At 42.8% G+C, this 27353-nt stretch overlaps 2 protein-coding genes across 2 annotated transcripts; one reads left to right on the forward strand and one right to left on the reverse strand.

Moving 5' to 3' along the window:
- Positions 1–363: 363 nt before the first annotated feature.
- On the reverse strand, positions 364–10568 carry ptpn9b (protein tyrosine phosphatase non-receptor type 9b). The gene is made up of 13 exons (XM_073467343.1): positions 10516–10568; positions 8015–8158; positions 7435–7524; positions 7090–7214; positions 6720–6825; positions 6482–6592; positions 5487–6385; positions 5254–5350; positions 4390–4459; positions 4206–4284; positions 3923–4073; positions 3520–3727; positions 364–2524 (listed from the first exon to the last, which is right to left on the reverse strand). The coding sequence occupies exons 1-13, from the start codon at positions 10546–10548 to the stop codon at positions 2301–2303; spliced, it is 2337 nt and encodes a 778-aa protein (XP_073323444.1). The 5' UTR covers positions 10549–10568; the 3' UTR covers positions 364–2300.
- Positions 10569–11655: 1087 nt separating this feature from the next.
- polq (polymerase (DNA directed), theta) lies at positions 11656–27313 on the forward strand. The gene is made up of 35 exons (XM_073467345.1): positions 11656–11910; positions 12031–12124; positions 12211–12605; positions 12707–12936; positions 14099–14275; positions 14365–14495; positions 14599–14755; positions 14836–14947; positions 15055–15256; positions 15347–15488; positions 15582–15728; positions 15848–16060; positions 16146–16288; positions 16394–16583; positions 16767–16909; positions 17076–17269; positions 17606–17730; positions 18129–18372; positions 18872–20411; positions 20494–22090; positions 22678–22818; positions 22903–23105; positions 23464–23671; positions 23753–23946; positions 24034–24162; positions 24245–24419; positions 24575–24695; positions 24909–25009; positions 25093–25175; positions 25255–25356; positions 25433–25544; positions 25930–26054; positions 26145–26280; positions 26394–26500; positions 26931–27313. Exons 1-35 carry the CDS (start codon positions 11840–11842, stop codon positions 27042–27044), a joined length of 8298 nt encoding a protein of 2765 aa, XP_073323446.1. The 5' UTR covers positions 11656–11839; the 3' UTR covers positions 27045–27313.
- Positions 27314–27353: the final 40 nt, after the last annotated feature.

Raw genomic sequence — 27353 nt, forward strand, 5'->3', positions numbered from 1 at the left:
GAGTCTTTCGGTGTCTGTGGATGCAAGGCTGCACCGATAGGTCCATGCTAGTAGGCTGTTGAGGATGTGTGATAGGAAAAAAATGTTTAGGGTGAGCCTGGGCCTTTGGCATTGAGGGATGCAGGGTCCACATTCACCAACAATATCCATGGTTTGTCTTGACTAAATTGCTCGGACACCATTACCCCGAAAACATTCAAGGCTCGCTTTCCATGCTAATCAATCCTAACCCATTCTAAATATATATATATATATATATTTACTCAGACACCAAGCTGGGGTTTTGTGAACAGAAATGGCAGCCACATGTCTTTTTTGCAGTTTTTTTCTCTTGATAGCTCTTTTTTTTTTTTTTGCTTTGTCCTTGGCATTGGGTACCAGACAGTAAGACGTTAATGTTATTGTTACTGAAGAGTTTAACAATAAGCTCTCTAAAAACATAATCATTAGCTTCCCCTGATCCCCCCCACCCCACCCCACATTGTCCTAGAATTGAACAATCACCATTTATACAAGTCAGTTCTGAAAATACAATGGCAAGTGAAAGTTTCCACCAATATTTCATTGTGAACAGAAAAAAATATATTTCACTCCCCATCTGATTTGTTCAGCTTATCAAATGCAATAACTGGTTTGTTTTATTTTTTAGCATCGTACCAACATTCACTGATTTCAATATTGTAGAAGTTTTACAAAGACATAAATATAGTAGGATACAATACAGTAAAAAATACAAAATAAAGTTGATATAGTTTTCTTCTTAAATGATAATTTACCAGAGGCAAACCCAGAAATGGATCTTTGACACTAGGCAAAAAACACTAGAATTACCCCCTGAGGTCAAATGATAAAAGAATAGCCATGTCTCAAACCAGAGCTTAGTCCCAGGTTACTCACTACTTTTATGTTATTCGTAAGTAGTGTACTATGTACACGACTATAGGCAAAATGTGGGTGTCCTGTGTGACACATAGTCAACGTGTACTATTCAAGTGCACTAGTTTGGGTGTTATTACTACACTAGCGAGACGTTAAGCTAAGGAGAACTTGAAGGCACAATTATCTGAGGCAGAATATGCCACGAAAAACAAAACTCAACAGTTGTGGTATTGAGGGAATACGATTTTTAAAGGGAAAGAACAAAAGGGGAAATTAAAGTTTACAGTTTCAGGTATGGTTTAGGTCTAAGAACGACGAGGCAGTGAATCAAGTTAAGGCCAAATTACTTAAGATCGTCCAATCAGAACGCTCAGACAGTAAAGATGATGTTAGACCTGACAAATCACACAGATTTGCAATACGATATCGGTTTCAATACCACAACCCTTTTCTATATTTTGTCATAGCCTGGCTCGCTACATAGATATTTCTTCTCAAGGTTAGGTCAATTATATTAAACAAGGCTTTTTTTGAGGTTGTTATCCACAATAATGTATAAATGTATGTTACAAGAATATACATGGGCTTCAGTCTATAATATCTCAGTAAGGAGTACATCCAAGCATTCAGGGTGAGGACTTTGGCTTTGAAAAGTTAGTCTACATATGCACAAATATGAAACACACGTAGAAAATGCACCATAGAAAAAAAGGACATGGAAAATAAAACGAAAAAAAAAACAAAACAGAAATGAACTAAATGGCTCACACACTGATCTACTGTCACGTACGACCATTTGCTCACACAGAACCATTTCCTCACAAAAAAATATAAACACAAAACAAAAAAAGTTTTCAAGTTTCACCTTTTCGTACCCTTCACATTTTATCTGTGTTTGCAGACTTGTTCAGGGTTGAAATGGAACAAGAAATACAAAAAAGGAACAAAGACCGGGGTTTGGAGGGCTTCAAGGGGTAAAGTTCAAGTTTGTCATTCCCTTATGTGCAAGTCAATATAAAAATGCTACAACTCGTACAACTCTCTTGTCAACAAGACAGGTTCAGGGCAGGCCGAGTCCCCCTGTAGTTTGCTAAATAAAAAGGGGCTCGGAAATTGGCAGGACAGCTTGCTCAATAGGTGACGCAATGCACAGTCTCCACTCCCTGTATTTATTTTTTTTTCTCCAGCTCTTCACCTCCCTCTGTCTATCCATCCATGTGAAGGAAGAGCAACTGTGGGAGTCTGCAACATTACATCAAGAGCCAAAACAAGATCTTCATCCTTTGTCTCTTCTCTCTTATGGCAGAAGAGTCATCTCCCTCCTCTACTCTGAAACGCCATCCCTCACTCTTTCATTCCTATGATTTCGGCTTAGGTTGGCTATCCCATTCAGGGTTTTTTTCTATACCTCCATGTGTCTCTCACTCGCTGTCAGTCTCTAGGTCGGAGTCAGACCACTGCACTGGGCTCAATTTCCCGTTGCGCTGGGCATACTCGATGACTGCTGTGTAGCAGAAGTAGTACTGGTCCCAGGTCTGGATACTGAAAGCCCTCTGTGTACGCATCCGCCGCACCGTCTGACGGACATCTACTGTGCCGATGTCCTCCAGCCGGGACAGGCAGATGTCCAGTGTACAGAACGTGCCTGGTAAAGAAGCATAGATGCAGAAGTTACCCAAGAAAATCACATATTATGCACAGTTAAACAAAAACAGAGTAGACTGCACGGACACAACACCAGAAGAAAATGTAAAACTCTAGGACTAAGTATGACTTAATCGTTTTACGTTTTTTATTGTTAATAATTTTACCAATTTAATGTAAGAATGTTAAAACCACTTTGAATATTGTTCAAATACTCTGCGGCTCGGTATTAAACATTGATACTTTTGGGTGCTGACCGAATGTATCCAAGATTGTCATGTACTGAAAAGCTGGTCTCGAATGCTTACTCAGATTTCCACCCTTCTTTACTTTTGCTTTTATTAGAGAGATTGTGATTTAAAATCATTACTGAAAGTGGAAACAGACTACTTTCCCCCTCCTAGCATTTCCAAGTGGTATTATTGTTGGCGCTGCAGTCAAAGACAACTGGATCGTTTCTGTTTTCTTCAGAGTTGCAACTACCAAGAACACAGGACGAACTGTGAGTTTAATTTTTCAATTAGTATATAATGGAGACATGAAAGCAGAAATGGTGCCAGGCTGATTTCATGCCTGGTGGCAGACAAAACAGCACAGTGAAAGTGAGGTTTATAGGGAACCAATCTAAACACAGATTGTTTCTTGACTTAATGCAAAAACATTGTCCATTGCCAGTTAAACTCATTTTCAACAGCATGTATACATCTTAGGCTACGTTTTTATACAACTTTTGTTTAGGCAGCATTTAACATTTTGAAACTTTTTAACAAAAAAGAAAAAAAGGTTTTGCAGCAAAATGTTAACAAACAAGTGTATTGAATTGGTACAGAAACTCTGGGTATTGCACCAGCTAGTAGTGAAAAATTTAAAAAGATATCTAGGCGTGCTAAAGTTACACTTACAGGATTTTATGGATAAACAAAGAGGTATATATAAACAATTGCCATTAATGTATTGTTTAAGTTCATTTGAATGCATACTGATTCAAGTGTTTACCTGTGCGGCCAATACCGGCACTGCAATGCACAACCACAGGGGGGCCCCCTGGAGGCCCCGTCCAACTGGAGCCCAGGCTTTGGACTGCAGCCTCCCTCCTCTGAAGTACATGCTCACGGAAGTCCAGCATAGCTGAAGCACTTTTGGGCACTCCAAAGTCTGGCCAGCTGACATAGAGGTAGTGGCACACCTCCCTTGTCTCTCCAGACTAAAAGGTCATAAAAGGTGCACAGAAGAATAAAGCAAGGTATTAGACTCTTTCATTTGAACTGGCATGTATGAGCATAATAGCCAGTAACTAGCCAAGTGTAACTGTCAGATTACATCAAATGGAAATATATTGAAGAGATTCCACAGACGAAATCATTCCCACAACAAAAGATATGCAGTCGGTGTGACTTACCTGTGTGTTGTAAAGTTCAAGATGAGAGAGTTTAAAGTCCTGAAACACCTGGATGTGTGTGTTCCTGACCAAGAAGTATCCATGCTGCTCAGTCCTGCCCTCCTCAAGAGGCCAGTACTGACCACACTTGACACGCCCGCGTTCTACCACCCTGTGACACACCGAATCACACAGTCTCATCAGCCTTATGACTACCACGTCTGTATACAAACAGCAGTATACATTTGTATACATACTCTAATCACACATCTGACTTAAAAAACCAAAGGCAAATGAGTCTCACCTGGTGGTCATGACAATGATAAGTACCATCTGTTCCCACACCATGCGCCAGAAGTCACCAAACGTTTTTGGCAAAGGACCTGAGGGACACAAAAGGCTATGGTATCACCAAACTGTACATTGCATGGAGGGCTATATCAAGATGATAAGAAGTGGGACCATAGTTTGTGTCAACAGCTGCTCACCCTGAGTTGCGATGTAAGCGTTGCCCCTCTTGTACCCATCCATGAAACTGGCATTAATGTAATCTGATGTCTGCAAAAAAAAATAATAGCAGAACAGGGGTGAGACTCACTGCTCAGTGTTGGGATCTACCACCTCCTGTAGGAGGACACTGGACATTACTATTAATAGAAGAGGGCCCACAAAGGCCAGTCACTTGCAGTAAATGGTTAAAATGTAAACTAGAGGCAGATAGAAATGTTAATAAATTATACATTATGAATCCACAGCAGATTAAGTCAGTCAATCTTCAATGTCTTCAGTTAACAAAATTAATTTAGTTGCCAATACCAACATTTATTCAACAGCCATTATTTTGTCTTAGGGACTTTTTATAAGCTTCTCTTATTTTCATAGTTCTGGCAATTATTAGGGTCTGTCACGATAACATTGTGCTCATTTTACAAAATAAGGCCCCTACTGCCAAAAAACTGGACTTTCCTTTTAGCCGCATAAAATCCACTGTATATGATACTGTCAAGCATTCAACTTTCTAATCACACATATCAGATACAATAGATAAAACAGGTAAAGACACCACAAAAATAGACCCAAATTTTAAATTTCCACATTTATGTCAGCAGCCAATCACTTGCTGATCATCTCATTGCCATCCAGTAACCACTCTGAATGCATGCAATATATGACAACATTACATTTTCTACGAAGTAAAACAATACATTAATCTTATGAGAAGAATCTGCGGCCTAAACCGAATATTAATGATGTTGTCAGCAAACATTCATAAAATCACCTAACTTTGACACAACATCTGTGAATGACCTAAATCCAGAGAGAACTGAAGTTTTTTATGAATGAATTATTACCTCATCCTCGTCGTCACAGAGCTGGCAGAGTCGCACTCGTGACTGATCCAGGCAGAGAACATCACTGTACCTGTTCTTTATCTGATTGGACAGTTTTCTGTAAAGGTGGAATTGAAACAATATGATGTATCCGTCACATAATTTTGCTTCACCTTGGTACAGAAAGATTGAAAATACAGGAAATGACAAGCAAGAGCCGATGTAAGAATATATATAAAAACACGATCCCTTACTTGGAGTAGTCAAAGGTGCCTGCTGGTGGCTCCTTGCGGATCTCCTCATACTCCTGATAGATCCCCTTCTTCTTCTGTCTCTTTACGTGCTCCACCAGGCCATGCACTGTCATGCCTCCCTGCTCTGGCATGTGAACAGAGACCTCCATGTAGCGGTCCTCATCGTCAGGACCCCACGATGAAGAAAGGGGTGGAGACTGGGAGGATGGCTGGTGAGGGGGGCGAGGCAAAGACTTTTGGGGCAACGGAGGCACCCCTTCCTCCTCTTCCTCACCATCCTCCTCGTACTCCTCCTTTACACCCTCATTCTGGGCGGAGTCTGATGCCGTGTCGTCCACCGCATCCTCGTCACCTTTATGGGAAAGCGGTGTGTCAGGGGGCGTGTCTGACTGGGGGGGAGCTTGGCGGCCACGACCGTTCATGTTAGCATTGGGGCTAGAGCCACTGACAGCCAGGCTGGTCCCGCTCACTGCTGAGCCGTTCCAGTGTTGGTGGTTCCCCTGCAGCCTGTTTGCAGCAGGGCTTTGCTGGTACTGTCCTGAGCCTTGAGTCCTGCCCTCCACCACACCGCAGTGGTTGTGTGGGTTAGCATTGCTATCATCGTAGCAGTTAGAGTTAGCCACAGCTAGCTCAGGCCCTAACTGTGTGTTTATGTGGGTGTGGGACAGTGTAGCGTCTGCACTTGTGTTGCTGCACTCTAAGCTGTAGGAGCGCAGCAGGCTTCCCACACAGTCGTGTGTGTCATGTTCTTTTGTGTCACCCTGAACAGTGTTTGTGTGTATGTTAACACAGGACTGGATCCAAGCCACATGGCTATACTGGGATGTCCCACCCAGGTGTTCAGGGAGGGAATAGACCGGGATGTGACTGGCAAGCTCATGGGCTTTCACTGTGCACACCTGGTGAATGGAGAAGAAAGAAAACACGATTCAAATGATGAATGACGACAAAACATCATACACAATATAAAGTAACTTTAAATTAAACGTACATACCCTTTCTCTTAGCTTCTCACGCACAAATAGGCGGAGAACCGCAAAGGGGGCTCGAAACCAAAGAGGCGAAGACACAATGAAGACGCATTTTAGACGAGCTGGAAATGCCCCCTAGGAAACACAAACATCAAGCAGAGGAAAGAGTTTGTTTTTATTTCAGAGAGTCTGTTTTGACACCAAAAACTTGAAGGCAGACAGATCAGAGAATAACAAAACAGAGGATGTTCCTTATAATCACCTTCAGCAAATTGAGGATCTTGACACAGAGCTCATAGTCAAAATTGCCATAGCTGGAGTTGGTCATGTCGTAGATAAATATGAGTCCGTCTCTTTGAGTTTGTAAACTGGAGAGAAATGAACAAGTTTTTCAAATTAAAAGCAGAGAAGGAGGGTTAAAAGAAGCTCGCCATTAGAAATAAATCGTTTTTACATTTTAAATTATACCTGTGGGAAACTTAGAAACACGTTTAGTTTTCTTCTTTTCACATTCAGGTACTTGTAGGAAAATTAACAGAAAGAGACGCAACACAGCTATGTGGGGAACCCTACCCTGCTAATATGTATAAAAGCAACAGAAAAGTTATATGTATGAACAATTCCGGCATCACCTCTCTATGGCTTTGTCCAGCTGATAGATGATGGCCTGCAGCACAGCTTTGTGGGTGGTGACATCTGGCCGATGGAGACGAGCAGTGAAGAGTGCCAGAGCAGCGCCTTTTGCATCTCGGCCAGGCTGGTAGGAGCATTAACATTATTATATGCAAATTCATTGTGCAATTTATTCTATGCAACCTTTTACTCCATCTCCATTCATAGACTAACATGCACATACACAAACACACAAAACTCCTTTGATGACCAGCATGTGCACCATTTTACTGTGTATCCTGGGGAGTAATTGTAAAATGATAAGCTGCAGTTACTTTGTGAAATGTAATTGCTTCGACACTCACCAGGACTGTAAATTTGCCACTCAGCAGCTCAGAGCGTAGGGGCTCCTCGTCAGGGTTGATATTGATGATGCCCTCTTTGATTCTTGTGTTCTAATTTTGACACATGACAGAAGAGACAGGATAGAAAGGGGGAGTCATTTGCCTGCAACTAAAATGTCATGTAAACAAACAGCATCTAAACACCTTATTAACCTGAATTTAGATTATGCCTGGTGTTGGTCTTTATATCAAAAGACCTGTCAATCAAAATGGAGCAGGTTCCAATCATGTGATTTGAATGTGGGCTGCAGATGTCACTTGTGCCTTTAGCAACATTACTAAGATAAATGTTCCCTTAAAAATCTTAAAAGGAAGCGTTTGAGTGTTCATAATAACAACCATAAGTGGACAGCAAATAAGCCTGAAGAAATTACTCTCAATTAAAGTCAGAGTTGCAATATTCAAAGGTCAGGTCAGAAAATTTGCAACTGGATATCTTCCCCAGATCCTTTAGCCCAAATTAAGCCCAATGAAATCCTGTTGATAACAGATAAGGTTAATAGTGATCTCACTTTTGTCACCAATCAAAGCAATGCTGTACCTTGTATGCTTGGAAGAGTTCGATGGCTCTGGAGACATCAAACTTGCGGGCCATAAGAAACTTTACAGCTGTAGGTTGGGACACGAGCCCAGCACTGTGTGGCTGCTCCCTGCTACGCACCTCACAAAGGAACTCCTCCACAGCCTGGACAAACATGAGAGAGGAGATGGAAGAAGAAAGGTGAGGTGTTGGTGTGCAAGGTGAGACTTTTGCAGATGCGTAATAATCAGATGAGGAGAACAGGTAAAAAATACACCAAAATCTTATAATATAGGGAATAGAGCAATAAGAAAGAAAGGCAGATGACATGATATGGCATGAGTCCGTCAATCAGGCCTTTCAGCTTTGTCATTCTTTTCCTGCCAAAGTCACAATAATGTGTGACACAGATGGCAGCAGCAGGCTGTGCCTCTGGAAGATGCCCTAGATGAGAGCACTTATCTGCCAGGAGACAACAGTCTGCCTGTTTTCACCCGAGTGAGCTGCATCTGTCCTCCAAATATGTAACCAGCACAAGGAGAGTCTATGACTGGGTATAATGGATAAACTCATCAGCTGTATACCAAACTTGAATCTACTCTCTCACAGAAGAGAGAAGAATGCTGATGTCAAGTGAAAAACTATGAATTGTTTGGCAGACGTGGTAAGTCACTCAGGCCCTGATACAGCTCGTCTCACAATCAATTCTGTTATTAGATGACTGGCTAGAATACAGAGACACCCATTAAATATATTGCATTTGCTATGCAAAATAAAAAGCAAGTAAATAAAACTTTATGATACCCGCAGAGATGGTCTGTGTTGAAGGTAATGTAGTACGCCACCGCATTATAACACCATGGGAAACCCTACATCTATGACATCATGTCAGGAACATAATAATGAGCCTACACATAAAATCTATATTCGGTCATTTATCCACAACATCTGGATTTGTGACTACCGGACTGTGACAAAGTCTGAACTCTGTGCCAAGAATGTACTGATTGAAATGCAGTGAAGTGAAGTCGCAAGAAATACAAGCACACGTAAGAGAAACCTTAACAAAACGTTGTCCTTGCATTACAACTCAAGAAGCAAGGCATCAAATCAGATATAGATAATTACATCAAAGGGTATGACTGACTGCCCTTGACAGCCCTCAAGTTGGGATTAGAATATTTTATACTACTTTATATTTTAATACATAAAGTGATGTGTAATTTGAAGGTACTCTTACTACAAATGTTATTACTGCACCACAAATGTTTTCCTAAATCAGTGGTGATGTTGCCAAAACATGTTTGTAAATGGCTAACAGTAAGATGGGATCATTTGGGGGGATATGGGGCACTAACAAAGTCAGGTAGGGTCCCTTTATAAATCACATCATTTGGATAAGTTGTATTTCACCACCAGTAACTGAATATCAGCCCCCAGATGGTTTCTAGCCTTCGGTGGGGATACTCCAAGGCAAGGCAACAAGTCGCTGATTGCAGCAGCGAGTTAAAACTACAAACATTTTATACAGTAAAGGTTCTCAGGGAAGTTTATCGTCTCACGTTACAGTGAAGTGATGTTAGCGACCAAGAAACAAATCGGAAAATCTGGGGAGCATTACAAGCGTGCCCTGTACCTTAGCTTACTGATCTGTTAACCTTGTGAATGCTAAATGAAGATATATATTTAAAAAAAAGTCATGTTAGCTCTACTATGAAGCTGTCATCGGAATAACAGCGTGACATCTGATGTTTGCTATGAATGTTAGGTCCACCCCTTTACTAGAAAGTGATGGCAACAACAATGCTAGGAACCGGAGGATCACTTCTGTGAATTCTCGACCGTAAATCTGATAGGCAGGACACTGCTAGCTGGTTGGCTCAAAGCGAACACTCGCGTTGTACGATGAGAGTCATGATCATAGTCTGTCATGGTACATAATGACTATCATCACTTAAAGCAATCAGGGTTTGGTCATTTTTAACCTTCACACTTGGCCCAATGTGATTTTTAACGTCTAGCGAGAGAGCTGTCGAGGAAATTCCCTGCAAGTCAACAATAGCTATTAGCATTAGCCAGCGGCTAGGTTACATGTGGCAGCTGGATGGCTAACGACAGCGTTAAAGACACTTAAAGCCACATGGATGGGGCAAACCATTGTTAACGAAATATGTGCCAGTTAACGTTAGTGATATGAACATATCTATGTTGTCCATTTAGACCTGGGTTATGAAGGGAGCGTATATTCGGGATACATAGCCGGCTAGGTGATCCCCTACTTCTACTAGCAAACGCCATCATGCTAACACACATGCTAACTGCTGTCAGTCACACCGGAGTCAGTAGACTCAGGAGGGTGCGAACGGGCCAGGGCTGTTTACTAGACCACATCGTTTCCAGGAACAACCACCGTGATAAAATATATGAAAAAAATCCCCGGGTAGAGGAGAGACTGAAGGTGACATGTGTACACACTGAACATGATGGGGAGATGAAGAAAAAATCCGTAAAGAGACCCTTACCAGCTGCTCCTGAGTTGTCAGGGCTTCCGCCATCTTGAAGCCTCCGCAACGTCGCAGCGGGCGCGCCCACCAGCCGCTCGCTCACGCCCTACACCCCGAGACAGAGCGCGAGGCCCCGCCCATGTGCATTCACTTCAGCCGGATCAAAGGCTGGACTTCTCAATGCGCTTCATACTGACAATTCACAAACTGACCACTGTAATGTTACCATTCATACTTACCAAATAATTTATTCAGGAGGAGATTTTACAACTGGCAGCAATTAACTCGATGTATTTTTTACATTTCACTACAAACAGTTCAAAATCTGTATTATTTATGCTAAATAGTGACTCTTCAAAAACTGTTTTTACACACATTTTTCAATATATGTTTACTCATACATTTTACCATCGACAGTTCGGATACTCTTTTATCTATTTATGTATTTCAGCCCATTTATTTATTTATCATGCGTCTTTATTTTCAATTCTTTGCCATAACAAAGATACAAAAAAAAAATGAATAAAAAATCAAATCAAATAAAGGCAAACAAAGGATGAACAAATAATACCCAACCAAAAATAGATTTTTAAAAAAAGGGGGAGATAAATGAAGATAAATTATAAAAACAACAGGCCAGATAAAAAACATTCAAATGGGAACACAGTCTCACAGTCTTAACAGCTTTTTTGTTCTTTGCTGAGGTTATTTTCGTTGTCATAGCAAATTTATACTTGTGAATTTAAAACATTGCCCAAAATATAATGAAAAAAAAAACCAAAACAAACTTTTTCCAGTAGAAGTTCAAAGTTACGCAGAATATTATCCAAGATAAATCTACAGATATTAATCACCACAGTTTACGGGTGTTTGTACATTTTTCATAGATAGTTTACATTAAAATATAATGAAACAATGAAACACAGAGAGCACCCAGACAATGTTCACCACTCTTCTATTTAACTATGAACCATAAATCCAGAAACACTGTATTTTCCCCCAAACATTTCACTGAAGGACAGTCTTTTGGGAGTGCATAGGAACCTTTTACTGTCGAGAATTTGTTCCGTCGAACTGTTTTTGTGGAGCACCGCGGCGACGCACCGGCGGACTTTTTGATTTCAGATGTGTCCGTCGCTGCTCAACGGACAGAAAATGTTTACACTCAGCAACCAAAATGTTTAAATCAACGGCGACGCCTGTTTTCGCTCCTCCGCTTCCTGAGCTTTGACACACATTGTTAAACATTGTTTTTAAACTCGTGTCAAGAGTCAAACTGATGTCATGTTAATCAACGTCCACCTACTCACGAGTTTGTCAGAAACAGTCCAGCTTCTTCAGTATGAGCGGCTCGGGTCCTCCCCCGAAAAAGAAAAGCTACATGGGGCAGCACCAGATCAAGAAGAAAAAAGGGTAAGTTTAAGTGACAGTTTCACTTTCTTCGTAATGTTGGCTGATTTATGAGAATAATTGCGGATTCTAGCGACATCTTCCAATCTTTGAGGCATTTCTCTTACATGTTTGTGGGCACAGCCTCCAAACTCCGGATGAGCCACCAGACGGAGACATCAGCTGTCTATCAGACAAAACGAACAGACTAGAGAAGATCAACAAAGAAAACCTCATGGTGAGTGAAAGTTTTTCTTTGTCATCTCTGACTCTCTTTCACATTCACATAGATCACACATGAACATGTGTTAATCTCCATCTCAGGGTGGAGGAGCAGTGTTTCCACTGGGTGAATCCACATTAGCTCTTGATGAAGAGATGCTGCAGGTGTTGGATGCTGTCGACGCTGTGAAGCCTGCAGCCGATGATGCTTTACCGCCAGCAGTAAACGGATGTGCACAGGAAGAGCCGGCATCATCAACTGTCTTTTCCAGGCCTCTTGCACAGATTGCAGACAATAGAAGGGAGAGTGATGGAGCACTTTGCAAGAGACCAGGACGGAGAGCTGACTGCAAAGACCTTGCTCAGAGGCTCCTCTTCAGCGAGGACTTGGAGGAAGTGGAGCATGCTCCGAGGGTTGTAGAAAGCATCCAGGCATCACAAGCCTCTGCCTGCATCAATGAGCTAAAACATGATCAGCCTGTAGGCAGCTCCACCAAGTGAGTCTTAACTTACACACAACTGCACAGTTTTTCTTTGCTCCAATTATCAGCTTTTGTACTTTTCTGTTAACGACTGTTTTTCATACTTTTCGTGTTAGGCAGAAAGCTACATCCAGAGGAAAGAGCAAAGACAAAAGTGGGCCGAACATGAATGCTGACCCACCCCTGGATGTATCCAGGGACTACATCTTGTTCAGCCCCACCCGCCTCGCAGCGGCCATGAAGAAGGCCAAACTCCAGCAGTCATTACAGAATCAGTCTGCCTCTGTGCTCACGGTCCCCAGCGGCTTAGACCTCAGCACTCTCAATGACACTTTACCTCAGCCAGGTGAAGTCATTTGTAATATCTTTCTCTGTGTTACTGACTCCTTTCACGCCTTGTCATGGCTGGATTAACCTGCTGGGGTGCCCCGGGGTAAAAATGAGCTGCTGGGCCTCATTTAACTCCCCCTTTCCTCCCAATCTCTATACTTTGCACAGTTTTCCTTCACTGGACCACTAATACTTGGATGTAAAAATACTGTTTGGTGATTTGTTTAAACTTTTATTTTTTTTGCAACATATAATCCCAAAACTAAAATAATGAAGGTTTTAAAATGAGACTTTACTCAAGTAGTCTCTACAGGACAGAGGTTCAAGGTCCAGTAATAAAGAAAGACCGACCTGGAGGCTCTTATCATGTCAGTTCATACTGGGTTTTATGGTGCCTTCATGTGCTGTCGGGATTATTGGAGAAATGTTTTTCCGACTGGGAAAATTTACAGGAATCGGAACAACTCAGAAAGTTGGAGAAAATTTTGGCACACGAGTTTGATGTCAAATGACGCTGAAATTAACATTGGGTTGATGGTTAGAAACTTTTACCAAAGTCATTGTATTGTTTCCGTTGCAATTTCTAGTCACTCAAATACTTGAAACAAGTGATAAACAACTTCTTTCTGGCGTCCATGTTGCTCCCACATTCCGACGCACACGAACACACCAAATTTAAGACGGTAAAGCCTGGAGCTTTGGGCCACCTGCAACAGTTGCTCAGTTTGTCTGCCTAATCCAGCCTTGCACCTTGTATGAATGCATCTCTTGTCCACATTGTATAATTTTGAACTGATTTACATTTATATCTTTCCCTTATAAAATCCACTTTGCTGTGGTTAGGGCTGCAACTAAGTGTTTATCAATGTTTCCCAAAGCCCAAGATGACATGCTCAGATGTCTTGTTTTGTCCACAACCCAAAGATGTTTACTTAACTGTAACGTAATGAGTAAAGAAACCAGAAAATATTCACATTTAAGAAGCTAAAATCAGAGAATTCAGATTTTTTTTTAGAAAAAATTGACTCAAACCAATTAATTGATTATCAAACTAATTGGCAAATATTCGATTAATCATTGCAGCTCTAGTTGTGCTCAAAATGCCTATAAGACTCCTGTCACCAGTTTGATTTAATGTCATGTGTAAAGTCAGGACTCTGATCTGTGCTCTACTGCAGGCATTGCTTTGCACGCTCCCGCTGGTCAAGCTGAAAAGCTGCTGTTATCCAGTTGGGGCTTACCGAAACCTGTCCTGGAGCGTTACCATAAACACAGAGTGTCTCACATGTTTGAATGGCAGGCTCAGTGCCTCACTGTTGGACAGGTGCTGCAGGGGGGTAACCTGGTATACTCTGGTAAGAAACTGAATGTCTCTCTCTAGCATGTGTGTCAAAGAGAGAGTCACTGCTCGGACGTTTTCAGCTCTGTATTCCATCTTTTTCAGCCCCCACCAGTGCTGGAAAAACTCTGGTGTCAGAGCTGCTGATGCTGAAGCGTGTGTTGGAGACTAAAAGAAAAGCTCTCTTCATTCTGCCGTTTGTCTCTGTGGCCAAAGAGAAGATGCACTACCTTCAGGTTAGGTGGACAGAAAAATACATCCACGTTGTGATAGATACTGTGTTGTCTGTCTGTGTGTGTGTCATTGTATATCTATCACCATTTCCCTCTGACCTTGTAGAGTGTATTCGAAGATGCAGGAGTTCGTGTGGAGGGATACATGGGCAGCACCTCGGCTGCTGGAGGCTTCAAATCGCTGGATGTGGCTGTTTGTACCATAGAAAAAGCCAATTCTCTCATTAACAGACTCATTGAAGAAGACAGCATGGGTCTACTAGGTAACACAACAGTGATAATTGTGTGTTTTATTGAACGTTAAACAGAACATGAGTTCATAAGAGTGTTTTTGTACGACTAGGTATGGTGGTGGTGGATGAGTTACATATGGTTGGAGATTCTGGGAGAGGATACCTACTAGAGCTGCTCTTAACCAAAATCCGCTACATCGCACAGAAGCGGAACACCACTGGGTTTGTCTGTGTTACTCTGTCTACATTTGTCTTGTCTAATAGCTGCAGTGTTGAAGACTGTTCTTCTCATCTGCTACATGTTTTAATCTATTCAACTTTGTGTGCAGGTCTCTCTCTGAAGGTGTACAGATCATAGGTATGAGCGCTACCTTGCCTAACCTCTCCCTCCTGGCTAGCTGGTTGGGTGCAGAGCTCTACCAGACAGACTACAGACCTGTACCCTTGCAGGAGCATCTCAAGGTGGGCTGCAACATCTACGACAAGAGCCTCTCTGTGGTCCGGCAGTTCACTCCTGCGCTCCACATTAAGGTAAGTGCAGATATTATCCAATGTGCATGTTATCGTAAAGGATTCATACTCTTTAATAGTATAATCGTCTAAATTTTCACTTTCATAAAGGGTGATGATGACCACATAGTGAGCTTGTGCTATGAGACTGTGAGAGACGGCTGCTCGGTGTTGCTGTTCTGCCCCTCGAAGAACTGGTGTGAAAAACTAGCAGACAGCATTGCCAGAGAGTTCTACAACCTCAGACACGCTGGTACTTTGAATTTAAATGTCATCTCAACATCTTTTCACACACACTGTATTTAATAGTGAAGTCAAACTGTTGCTCAACCCTCCATCCTTTCAGACCGTCATGGTGAAGCAGAGCCTCAGCCAGTGAGTGTGGATCAGGAGGGACTAGTGGATGTTGTAGCCCAGTTGAGACGGACTCCCGCCGGGTTAGACCCCATCCTCCAGCGGACTGTGCCATGGGGGGTGGCCTTCCACCACGCTGGTGAACACACTCACACAACTTCTCATCCACAACAAAAAAATGTTCAGATGTTTTCTGACTATGAATGAGATAAAGTTTGTCTCGTGCAAGGTGCATTTACACTTGGTTTGTCTCTTAAGGTTTGACGTTTGATGAGCGAGATGTGTTGGAAGGAGCTTTTCGTCAGAGCATGGTCAGAGTCCTGGCTGCTACCTCCACACTCTCTTCAGGGGTTAATCTGCCGGCTCGCAGGGTCATCATTCGAACCCCCACCTTCAATGGACACTTGTTGGACCCGCTCACATACAAACAGATGGCTGGACGAGCTGGGAGAAAAGGGGTTGACACTATAGGTATGGAGGAAGAAAGGGGGCAGAAGATGAAAGACAAAACACAGCTCGCTCTTGGTTCCACATGATTTTCTTTGACTTCTTTCAGGTGAGAGTGTGCTGGTGTGTAAGGAGGCTGAGCGTCAGAAAGGTATTAGTCTCCTTAAGGATGCTCTTCAGCCGATCAGCAGCTGCCTGGTGAGAAGGGAGGGAGAGGGCGTCACCACCAGCATGCTGCGAGCCATCCTAGAGGTACGGCTGACATCTGCATGAATTTGACACCCATGGAAATGGCTTAAAGCCATAAATGATCATGATTAAGTACTTCTTAAAAATTGTTTATGTTTTTACTCGCAGATCATTGTTGGAGGTGTAGCCAGCACGCCACAGGATGTGAGGTTATATGCATCATGCTCACTGCTGGCTGCCAGCATGAAATGTGACACCAAGAAACAATCAAATGAAGAGACCAACAAAGGAGCTATTGAGGCCTGTGTTGAATGGCTGATTGACAATGAATTCATCAGCATCCAGAAGGACGGACAAGGTACTGCCTCTTGTGCTGTCTTCTCAATCAGCATTCTTCATATCTTGACATTTGAGAAAAGTAGACTCTTAGTAACAAATTGAACCACTGGTGCAGAATGAAGAAGTCTATAAATCAAAGTATCAGTTTTACTTCCTTTGCTATTACTGCTACATATCCTCTGATCTGTCTTTGCATATCCAGAGGAGCGGTACTGTCCGACTCAACTTGGTGCTGCCACCCTTTCCTCATCCCTCTCCCCTCCTGAGGCTCTGGGAGTATTTGCAGATCTCCAGCGGGCCATGAAGGGCTTTGTCCTGGAAAATGACTTGCACATTCTATATCTGGTACACTCACACATATCCTATATTATTACTTGCTCAATAAGTTGTCTGTCAACTTTATTCACTCCTTATCACCCCTAAACCCTACATACATTACTAAATACACACAAAATCCAGACCAGACCTCCAAAGCATAGTATTTTAAGTTCTATGTCCAAATTCTCCTCAGATCACGCCGTTGTACGCAGAGTGGACTACCATAGACTGGTATCAGTTCTTCTGTCTGTGGGAGCAGCTCTCATCGTCGATGAAGAGAGTCGCAGAGCTGGTGGGCGTCCAGGAAGGTTTTCTCGCACGATCTGTCAGCTGCAAACTTTTTGCCAAGACAGAGAAGCAGCGTCGACAGATGGCTATTCATAAACGGTAATGAACATACAGTATTCATGGTAATTACACAAACTTTATGCATATCATAGTATTGGCGAATAGTTGACTCATGTGGTTTGCTGTTGTTGAAATAAAAGTCACTGACAGACCAAAATATGAAAAAAATAATTGTAACATGCACATTTATTCCCAATATTGTGGCCCTTGGATAAAAGGTGACTCAGAAGTTAGACCCTAAAACAAACTGCTCATGGATGCATGCCCTGATAGTCATACAACAATTTATGTTGTATGTTGTGTTGTAAGTTTGAGAATTTTTTGATCAAATAGAGGTTTTGTCATTAACATTCTCTCCTATTTATCTGTTTACAGGTTTTTCACCACCCTTGTGCTACAAGATCTGGTGAATGAGATGCCTTTGGGAACAGTGGCGTCCAAATACAACTGCAATCGTGGGCAGTTACAGTCTCTCCAGCAGTCTGCTTCTACATATGCAGGTACGTGACTGTAGAAGAGATAGACTTTGAATTCTGCACGTCTTTACGTTAAAAAGGGAGGGCAGTAACAAGTCAAGTAACTTGATGCAGGAGGCAGGAGCACTTTGGACTGATGGATATACAGCACAGACTTCATTCCATTAGCTGATGTTTCGGCACCTACATGCTTCCTGCTGAGACACGTCATTCTAAAGTGTTCATGCTTCTTGCTTCAAGTTACTGTAAGAAGGTTTATGAGAACCTAGTGTAATTCAGACTCAGCAAGTGTGTTAAAATGTGATGTCTGGTTGTGAGTATGTATATATATTTATAAAAAAAAAAGCTAAACATTAGTAAATCAATGACGTAAGATCATACACTAAATTGTGCAGCTGAGTGAAACACTGCCTTTCCTTCAGGTATGGTCACAGTGTTCTGCAAGCGTCTGGGCTGGCACAACATGGAGCTGCTGTTGTCCCAATACCAAACCAGGCTGAGCTTTGGAGTCCAGAGGGAGCTGGTCGACCTCGTCAGGGTCTCCCTCCTGAATGCAACACGAGCCAGAACACTGTATGCACAAGGCCTCTGTACTGTTGCTGAACTAGCCAGGGCTACTGTAGCTGATGTGGAGAAAGCCTTGAGGAACGCTGTCCCATTTAAGAGGTACATGTGTGTTTGTTTGTTTGTTTGTTTGTGTGAGTTCCATTAAGATATTAATGCATTATTATATAAACGATGATATCTGCCGGATCTCTTTAGAGCACACACAGGCTATTTCAAATGAAGGGGAAGCAGCTGGGATGAGTATATAAAATAGCACTTACAGTAGCTTGTTTCCACTCTTAGCTTCCATACATTAACAAGATTGTTTTCTATGATGGAGTAAAGAAGTCCCGCAAAGAGACATTGATACATCAAATACATTGTTTAGAAATATTTAAAATATATCCAGAGTAGTGATTGGAGTAGACATTACTCTTAACACAGCTTATAAACACACTAATGTCCTTTATTTTGAAAAAGAGTACATTCCTGTAAACCCCTCTTCAACCATAAGCTTGGATCTAGTGTGTGCAACTATAGCATCAGCACTCCACACTATACTCTCCCTGAAACATGACCCCAGATGTAAAGCCAATGTTGTACTGTCCGTCTTCCTCAGCTCTAAGCGTGCAGTGGATGAGAGTGAGGGGGAGGCAGCGGAGAGACGGAGCCTCCGATGCGTCTGGGTCACCGGTGGTCGGGCCCTGACGGAACAGGAAGCCGCTGTTGAGATTGTGTCTGAGGCACGACTGCTCCTTCAGGAAGACCTGGCCCAGTTAGGGATCCAGTGGGACCCAACAGCACTTCCTCCTGAGGCTCCTGCTGCGAACAGCCCTGATGACCATCACAGCAACGACTCGGACACCTCATCGGAATCACATCTCAGCTCTCATAAAGCACAGGTGCACACCATTAAAGATCACCAAGAAGGAGACAGGGTAAAGAGAGGTGAGAGTAGAGATATTGTCAGACGTGGAAAGGAGAATAAGGAACACGAGAAAGCAGGAGCTGAAGACAAGAGAAAGCAAAGGAAGTGCAAGCCTGAAGAAAAGATAGGGGATAGAAAATCGGAAGACAGCAGAAGGGAAGACGAGACAGAGCCAGAAATCAGACAAACAGGCAATGAAGTGCTAGAGGAAAGAAGCAAGGAAACAAAAAAAGATGGTGCAAATAAGAAAATGGCAAAAGATACAGAAGTTCTAGGTGATAAAAGAGAAGAAAAAAAGCACTTAAGCTCAAAGCAAGAAGAGGAGACGAGTAAAGGGATTGTCTCCATCCGACCAGAGAGTCATCAAGGGAATCGTCCTGTTCCTGAACGGAGCCTGACACAGGAATTGGCTGAGATTGTATCCAGCCCTCTACCTCCACCAATGCCACGTCCTCTGCCTTCTTCTTCCCCAATGCCTCCTCCTCGGTTTAGAGCTCCAACATCCAGAGTAGAAGAACAACACGGTGTCTCTACAAGGACATCAAAAGGAGATGTTACCACAGGGCTTGCAGTCTCACCTGTGCAGCCAGGTAGACTGAAACACTCGAGAGCTTTGAGCAAAGTCCTCCACTCTATACAGACTGACAAAAGCCGACAAGATAATGTACAGATTGCACACACGTCACACTCAAAACCCAGAGAAGTTCCATCAGACCAAAATCCAGCACCTGCTGACCAGGTGCCTTCAAATGTTCAAGCTCCTGGCCATGCGCAAGAAAGCCTTCCTGGTGTTTCTGCAGCTACAAATGCACATATGCTGGACTCCCCTGTGTCTGTCTCTCCTGCCTCTGTTCCCTTAAACTCTCCTGAGGCCAAGCGAAGACGAATGGACGGTGGAGAGGTCGACAAGTTTTCATCTCCTGAGCTGTACGCTGGAGATGAAGAAGCTGAGAGAGATCTCAAAAAAGGAGAAGAGACTTTTGGTGACAGCTTTGAACTGGACACTCAGACAGAAAGAATCATTGTTCAACACACATCCGAACACGGTGATAGAGGTATGAATCAGTTGGCAGAAACAGAAAACATAATAGAGGAGGAAAAACTAAAAGCAGCTGTAGAGCTGGATAATGAGGGAAGCAACAGGCCTGAAGGTCCTGACAATGTGTGTCCCAGATTCAATATTTCTCTCACAGATAGCCAGATGGAGCTCATCCTTAACACCAGCCATCAGGTGAGTGATCAGAATCATCCATTATGTACTGATTAAAACATCAAATGTAGTCAAATCCGATAATATGATGTTGTTTTTACAGATTTCTCCTGATCCAGTTGGTTATAATGTAGTGGATGATAAAGACAAAGGTGGGGATGAGAATGAGGCCCTCTGTGCCGATCAGGCTGCCCCTGAGAGTGTGAACAGAAGCAGCAGCTTCCTGTTTGACAGCCTGTATGACAGCTCTCTGCTGGCTGGTCTGAGCCCGCACCAGATCCTCGACCAATCAGACGACGAGGAATCGGTCGGCCGGGAGATTGGAGACAAGCGCCCCCTCCCGTCAACCCAGGAGCGAAGACGCAGCGAGCTTCTCGCCAATCAGGAGGCGGAGTGGCAGGAAGCGATCCAATGGGGAGAGTCCTCTTTCAACCTGTCAGAGTGGGGCGACTCGCTGTTGGTGGGTGAACACTTTCTGGAGAGGCAGAGCAGAGGCAGAGAAGCCAGTCATCATGAAGCTCTGCAAACCAACACAGATCAATTTCTGCCTGAGGAGCAGCTGTCCGAATCCCAACCTAAATCCAGTGAAATACAGCCACAACCCACCACTACAACTTCTACCACGACTCAAAAAGAGAATGACGAGGATAAATCCATTATTAACCGAGGCAATAAACATAAAATTAAACAGAATAATAATGCACAAAATGACTATAAGCCAGATGGAAGATGGGAAACAATGAATGAAAAAGGTGAAAATGGAAAGCAAGAAGAGAAGAAAATAATTAAAATATCAGATAATGTCTTTTTAAAACACCCACATGTCCAAAATGTACCTGAAAGCACTTTTTCCTGCAGCCCTGGTTTACAAGAGATCTTTGACCGCTGGCCTAGTATGTCTGACCAGACCTGGCAAAACACCACCACAGGCCTCACAACCAATCATACGCATGCTGCAAATACAGCACAAGTTTCAGATCTACCTCAGTCCTCAGTACAGGCCAGAAAAAGGGCAAAGCCAAATGAGCAGGTCACTGCTGCTGAGAGTGATTCTCAGAAGGAACAACCGTCAAGACATAACAGTGAGGATGTAGCAGAGAGACCAGGCTCTGCTGGTGATCTCATTCCCCCAACTCAAGAAACGCCACCTGTCACTCCCAGAGTAAAACTGACCACCTCATCTGTCCAATCACCTCTCACCGTTCGGCCACTTAGCCAGTCCACTCCTTCAACCCTTCTGAGACAGAAACCAGCAGTCACAAACTGTCCTAAATCTCGCCCAGGACGCAGTGATCATCTATCAAAAACTGACACTAAACAGCCTAATTCTTCATCTGATCGCAGCCACAAACACCAGCAGGGGCCGAACTCAAAGACTCATCCTGTCCCTCAATCAAGTTCAAAAACAAAGCCCCAGTATCTCAGGCGTCCCCCATCCTCCCCCCAGCAGGAGCTTCCCTCTGATGTAGAATCACCTGTGACTGATGAAGGCTTCACTCTTCAGCTGTCTCAGGACGCATCACTCTGTTCCAGCAACTCTGGGAGCTTCTCCATCATAGACGTGGCGAGTGACAGGCGCCTCTTCAACACTTTCATTAATGAGTGGAAAACAAAGGAGCGGTACTCTCTGGCTTTGGCCTTTGAGAGGAGGGAGCACAGACAGCAGGCTGAGGAGGAAATAGGAGGGAAACATAAGAGAGGTAACTGACAAACATGGACTGAAGTGACTTTATGTTTTCGGGTTGTCTGTCTATCCGTCCCATTTTTGTGAATGTGATATCTCAAGAATGCATTGAGGGAATTTCTTCAAATTTGGCACAAATCTTCACTTAGACTCAAGGATGAACCAATTACACTGTGGTGGCCAAAAGTGAGAGGTCAAGGTCACAGTGATCTCACAAAACACATTTTTGGCCATAACTCAAGAATTCATAAATTATTTACAATAAAATGGTGCACTGAGGCATACGACCATAATGAAGTAATTCTAGTTGATTAGATTTTTTGTGATAAACTGAGGGACCAAGTGTTCCTTTATGGGATTATATTTTAATTATAAATTCTCCTACTTCTAAGATAAATAAACTATTGAAAAACCCTCCTGGGTTAGCTGGAAAATGCATTGCCACAGGGACTATAATACTGCAGAATGAATTTAACTTTGATATGTTAATTAACTCTTGCTGCTTATACTTACACAATTTTACTTAAGTAAGGTTTTGATTACAGGACATTAGAAACGCACTGTTTCATGTGGTCTCCTCACCCCTTCATGTTTTCTGTGCAGCGTCAGCACGTCATCAAAAGCTCCAGAGGGTCGACGGTTTTCCAGTAAGAGACAGTGATGGACTGGTTTTAATTGGACTGTCTGTCTGCTGGGGAGCCAGAGATGCATACTACGTGTCTCTGCAGCAAGAGCAGAGCGAAGGTAAAGACACACACATTTATGCATATATGCACAGGCTCACTCTAAAAGTGTTTCCTCAGTTCAGTCTGTCTGTCAACCCCTCAGGTTTGAGCTCCAGTCTGGCCCCTCCTCCACTGGATGATGATTTGCCAGTGAGTGAGAGGCTGACGCAGGTGAAAACCTGTCTGAGCAGGTCATCAGCGGGTCATGGAGGAGGTGTGGTCGTCACATATGATATCATCCAGGTGTACAAGATGCTAGTCCTGAGCTGTGGCGTCAGCTTGGAGGGAAACTGTGAAGATCCAAAGGTGAGGTTGATCATATTCATACACACACTGTACTACATACAGACACTAACATCCTGACCAAGCTGTTACATGGGATTTCATTTAAAGCCTTTTAATGACATTTGAGAGTATTGGAAGACACTGTTTTGGAAGACAGCAATGCATCACCAGAGTCGTTCATTTTCCTGCAAATCTTCCCCAGTAAGAATAATTTGAACGGCTCACTCATCACATAAAAAACACAACAGGAGCTTTTAAAAGAGAACATGTATTTGAACATTTGTTAATATTTGTTGTTTTGCTCAGAACATTTCATAAAAATGTCAAGAGCAAAATTCATAATGCAGCAGCGTGATTCTGTTTTGAATGTCTACCACAGGTTGCGTGCTGGCTGCTGGACCCTGGCAGTGAGGAGAGGACTCTGCCCAACATGGTGACCGTCTACTGCCCTGAAGAATTACCTCTGCTGGACGGTCTTGGAAATGCACACGCACACTGTCCTCGTGTCAGGGCAGCAACCAAGAGTGTGCTCGTACTAGCTGTCATGAACCATCTCACCAGCCTGCTAGAGAAAGATGGCATGCTTGGTATAAAAAAACGTTATATTTCCAGTGTTATTACATTAATGGCTTTACTGTGGTTGTAATGCTTTTGTACGCATGTGTCAGACATGTTCAGGAGCACTGAGATGCCTTCCCAGGTGTGTTTGGCTCTGTTGGAACTGAACGGAGTGGGCTTCAGCGTGGAAGAGTGCGAACGACAAAAACACGTGATGCAAGCCAAACTCACAGCGCTGGAATCTCAGGCTTACAACCTAGCAGGACACAGCTTCTCCCTCACCAGCGTCGATGACATAGCACAGGTCTGACGCGACTTCTGTTTTTCAACCAAATTCCAATTAACAACAAAGCATTGTAAAACATACAACCTCCTGCATGCTGTATTGTAGGTGCTGTTTTTAGAGCTCCACCTGCCTCCAAATGGTGACGTTGGTGGATCGAAAAGTAAGAAGACTCTCGGCTACACCCGGAGAGGTGGTGGCAGAGTACGACTTGGAAAGCAGTTCAGCACCACCAAGGTGAAACTACTTTGCATCACATTCAATTCTTGCTACTGCTTTGACTCCCTGTGCTTAAACTGACTTGTAATGATGTTGGCAGGATGTGCTGGAGAAGCTCCTTCCCCTGCACCCGCTGCCAGGTGTGATTCTGGAGTGGAGGCGGATCACTAACGCATTGACTAAAGTGGTGTTCCCCCTGCAGAGAGAGAAGAAATGCCACACTGCACTGAGCATGGACAGAATATACCCCATCGCTCAGACACACACAGCCACAGGTAAAACACACACACACACAGATACACATATTACACGTTACATGCTGTCTTGTAGACACACCTTGATGTCATTTACAAATTCCTGCTATTGTGCACTACAATTTTATTTGAATTTAATATAAAGCATGCAGTGACCCAGCTTCTTCTGTTGTCAGGCAGAGTGAGCTTCACTGAGCCCAACATACAGAACGTCCCCAAAGACTTTGAGATTCAGATGCCCACAGTGGTGGGTGAGAGTCCACCTTCACAGGATAGCCTGATGACCACCAAACCGGGGTAGGTCAATAGGTTATTGCTCCAATCCCTTACAAGTCGGAAGTCGATATTTCCGAGTCGGTATTCCCGACTACAAAGTTGTGACAGCAACACAAACACTTGATAAAGTAAAGGAAATTGTTAACTGCTGTGATGTCATGGGTGTTGAATTCAGTGCGTAACATTATGTGTGGGAGGGAATGAGACAGTTTGTCCTCTTTTGTTTTGTTACAGAAAGAAGAGACGTTCTGTGGTGCCTTCAGTTGCAGAAGGCAGTGCAGAACGAGGCCAGGCCTTCTCTGTCAGCATGAGACACGCCTTTGTACCTTTTTCAGGTTACTATGATGATATATCTGTTTTCACCTCTTCTGTCTGTCACTTCACTCTTCCATCAGCTGTGATCTGCTCTGTACTGTAGGTGGGATGATATTGGCTGCAGATTACTCTCAGCTCGAGTTGAGAGTGTTGGCTCACCTCTCCAAGGATCAACGCCTTTTGCAGGTCAGTGGCTTAGACGCAAGAAAACATCATATATTGTCAATAAAAGATGTAGAAATGATGAAACTGTGCGTATCTCCAGGTGCTGAATGGAGGAGCAGACGTGTTTCGCTGCATCGCTGCCGAGTGGAAAAGTGTCGACACAGAGTCCGTGAATGACAGCCTCAGACAACAGGCAAAACAGGTACAACCAGGCACAAAAGGGACGAAATGGACACGCATGCATTCACACATGTATTACATGTATTTGGTCTTTGCAGATTTGCTATGGCATTATCTATGGGATGGGAGCCAAGTCTTTGGGGGAGCAAATGGGAGTGGAGGAGAATGACGCGGCCTGCTACATAGAGAGTTTCAAGGCCAGATACAAAGGTATACACTGCTGTTTAATTCTTATTTTCATTTCACCCACTCATTGTTTTCTGGACCCAAATAATTTTGTGAACGTTTGTGGCAGTATTTACATTCTTCATACAGATGTACTTGTTCATATTGTAATTGTACGTATTGTTTTTCTTTTTTAGTGTTGCTGACATCTTTATCAAAGTTGTGAATCTTGCCCCTGACAAATAACCCCAAGTTATAATTAAAAAAAGAAACTGAACTGAAAATACTGAAAGTAGTGGAATAAAAATAAAATAACAGATGAAAAATACAAAACTCTGTATTTAGCCAATAACTGGTGTCCACAAAATTCCATTAAACTTCTACATTCCCACGCAGGAACGTTACATCCATGTCCTGTCTTGTGTTTCAGGGATCAATGCTTTTCTTCGAGAAACTGTGAAGAACTGCATAAAGAACGGCTATGTTCAGACTCTGATGGGCCGTAGAAGATACCTGCCTGGGATCACTAATGGCAACACGCACGTCAAAGCACATGTAGGCAAGCACGTCCATCAGAACTCGCCAGAATGTATTTATAAGCTGTTCACTGTGAAATATATAATTTTTCATTTATTCCTCATTCAGGCAGAACGTCAGGCGGTGAACACAACTGTACAGGGTTCAGCGGCAGACATCGTTAAATTTGCTACTGTGAACATCCAGAAAAGACTACGGAAAACTTATCCTGCAGCTCCTCTCTCTCACCAGCACACACACTCAGGTGGCTCAGTCTGGCTTTTCCTATTTCTGTATAAACATGCAGAAAAGATGTAACCACTGCATCATTTCAAATGAACCATGTCTGATGATGTCAAACGGTGTCCCTTTATACAGCCGGCAATCAACGCAGGGCTAGGACGCCTCAACTCAGAGGAGCCTACTTTGTCCTTCAGCTGCATGATGAGCTCATTTATGAAACAACAGAGGAAGACCTCATACAGGTAAAATTTTTGGATAGTCACTTATTAGTAGTATAGTGTGTTGTGTATGTTTAGTTTACAGAAAACATGCTGCTCAGTAGATCTGCAAAGTTTTAATTTTGAATTGTCATCTGAGTGAAAAGTGCTAAATCCAGGCTGACACAGCAGGTTAGTTAGTTGTATTTATTGTTAAGTCTCATCTTAAGCTAAAAAGACAGACAGCCATGATATAACTTGAATTTGAGATATTTAATAAAATGACAACAACCTTGTTCGCAGTAATTGATTGGCCTGTGATAGGAGATGATAGACTAATTTTCAGATAGCTCTTTAATATAATGAAGTGTATTTACTTCACGTATTTTGGAGTAGAGTAACAGCATAGCACATTCTGGAAAAGACCACAAACATACTTGATTCTTTGTCTCTGTACCAACCGCCTTTCTTTCAGGTGGCTCAGATAGTCAAGAGGGAGATGGAGTCAGCAGTTAAACTGTATGTAAAGCTTAAGGCCAAAGTCAAGGTGGGACCCAGCTGGGGCAACTTGCAGGACCTCGATATATAATGTGAGTGTTTGGCTGAAAAGAAACACCATGTACTTACTCTGTAATATATGTTCATACTATCGTTCGTACTTAAGATCAATATATTTTTAATCACAATATCAACAATAATGAAATGTGAGATAACCCAGAGCTCTAAATGAACGATTGAATGTATTTATTCTATTTTCTGGTGTACAGTGTCACAAATTATACATTTGTCATGAGATTTTATGCAAGATGATATTCTGTTATATATCAACTTGAAAAGTTTGTTTTTCTCTATTTCGAAAGACAATGAATTTCATTATCAATTAATGTGCAGATTGTTT

This window comes from Pagrus major, chromosome 1 (assembly GCF_040436345.1).
Source record: "Pagrus major chromosome 1, Pma_NU_1.0".
NCBI classification, from domain to species: Eukaryota; Metazoa; Chordata; class Actinopteri; order Spariformes; family Sparidae; genus Pagrus; species Pagrus major.

Coding starts and splice junctions, on each gene's coding strand:
- ptpn9b (XM_073467343.1), bottom strand. CDS start 10,548: ATGGCGGAAGCCCTGACAACTCAGGAGCAGCTG. Junction 4,460..5,253: donor TCTGTGACGACGAGGATGAG/GTAATAATTCAT, acceptor TTTTTTTTGCAG/ACATCAGATTACATTAATGC. Junction 2,525..3,519: donor TGCCGGTATTGGCCGCACAG/GTAAACACTTGA, acceptor CTTCTTTACCAG/GCACGTTCTGTACACTGGAC.
- polq (XM_073467345.1), top strand. CDS start 11,840: ATGAGCGGCTCGGGTCCTCCCCCGAAAAAGAAAAGCTACATGGGGCAG. Junction 14,496..14,598: donor AGAAGATGCACTACCTTCAG/GTTAGGTGGACA, acceptor CTGACCTTGTAG/AGTGTATTCGAAGATGCAGG. Junction 16,584..16,766: donor CATCCAGAAGGACGGACAAG/GTACTGCCTCTT, acceptor TTGCATATCCAG/AGGAGCGGTACTGTCCGACT.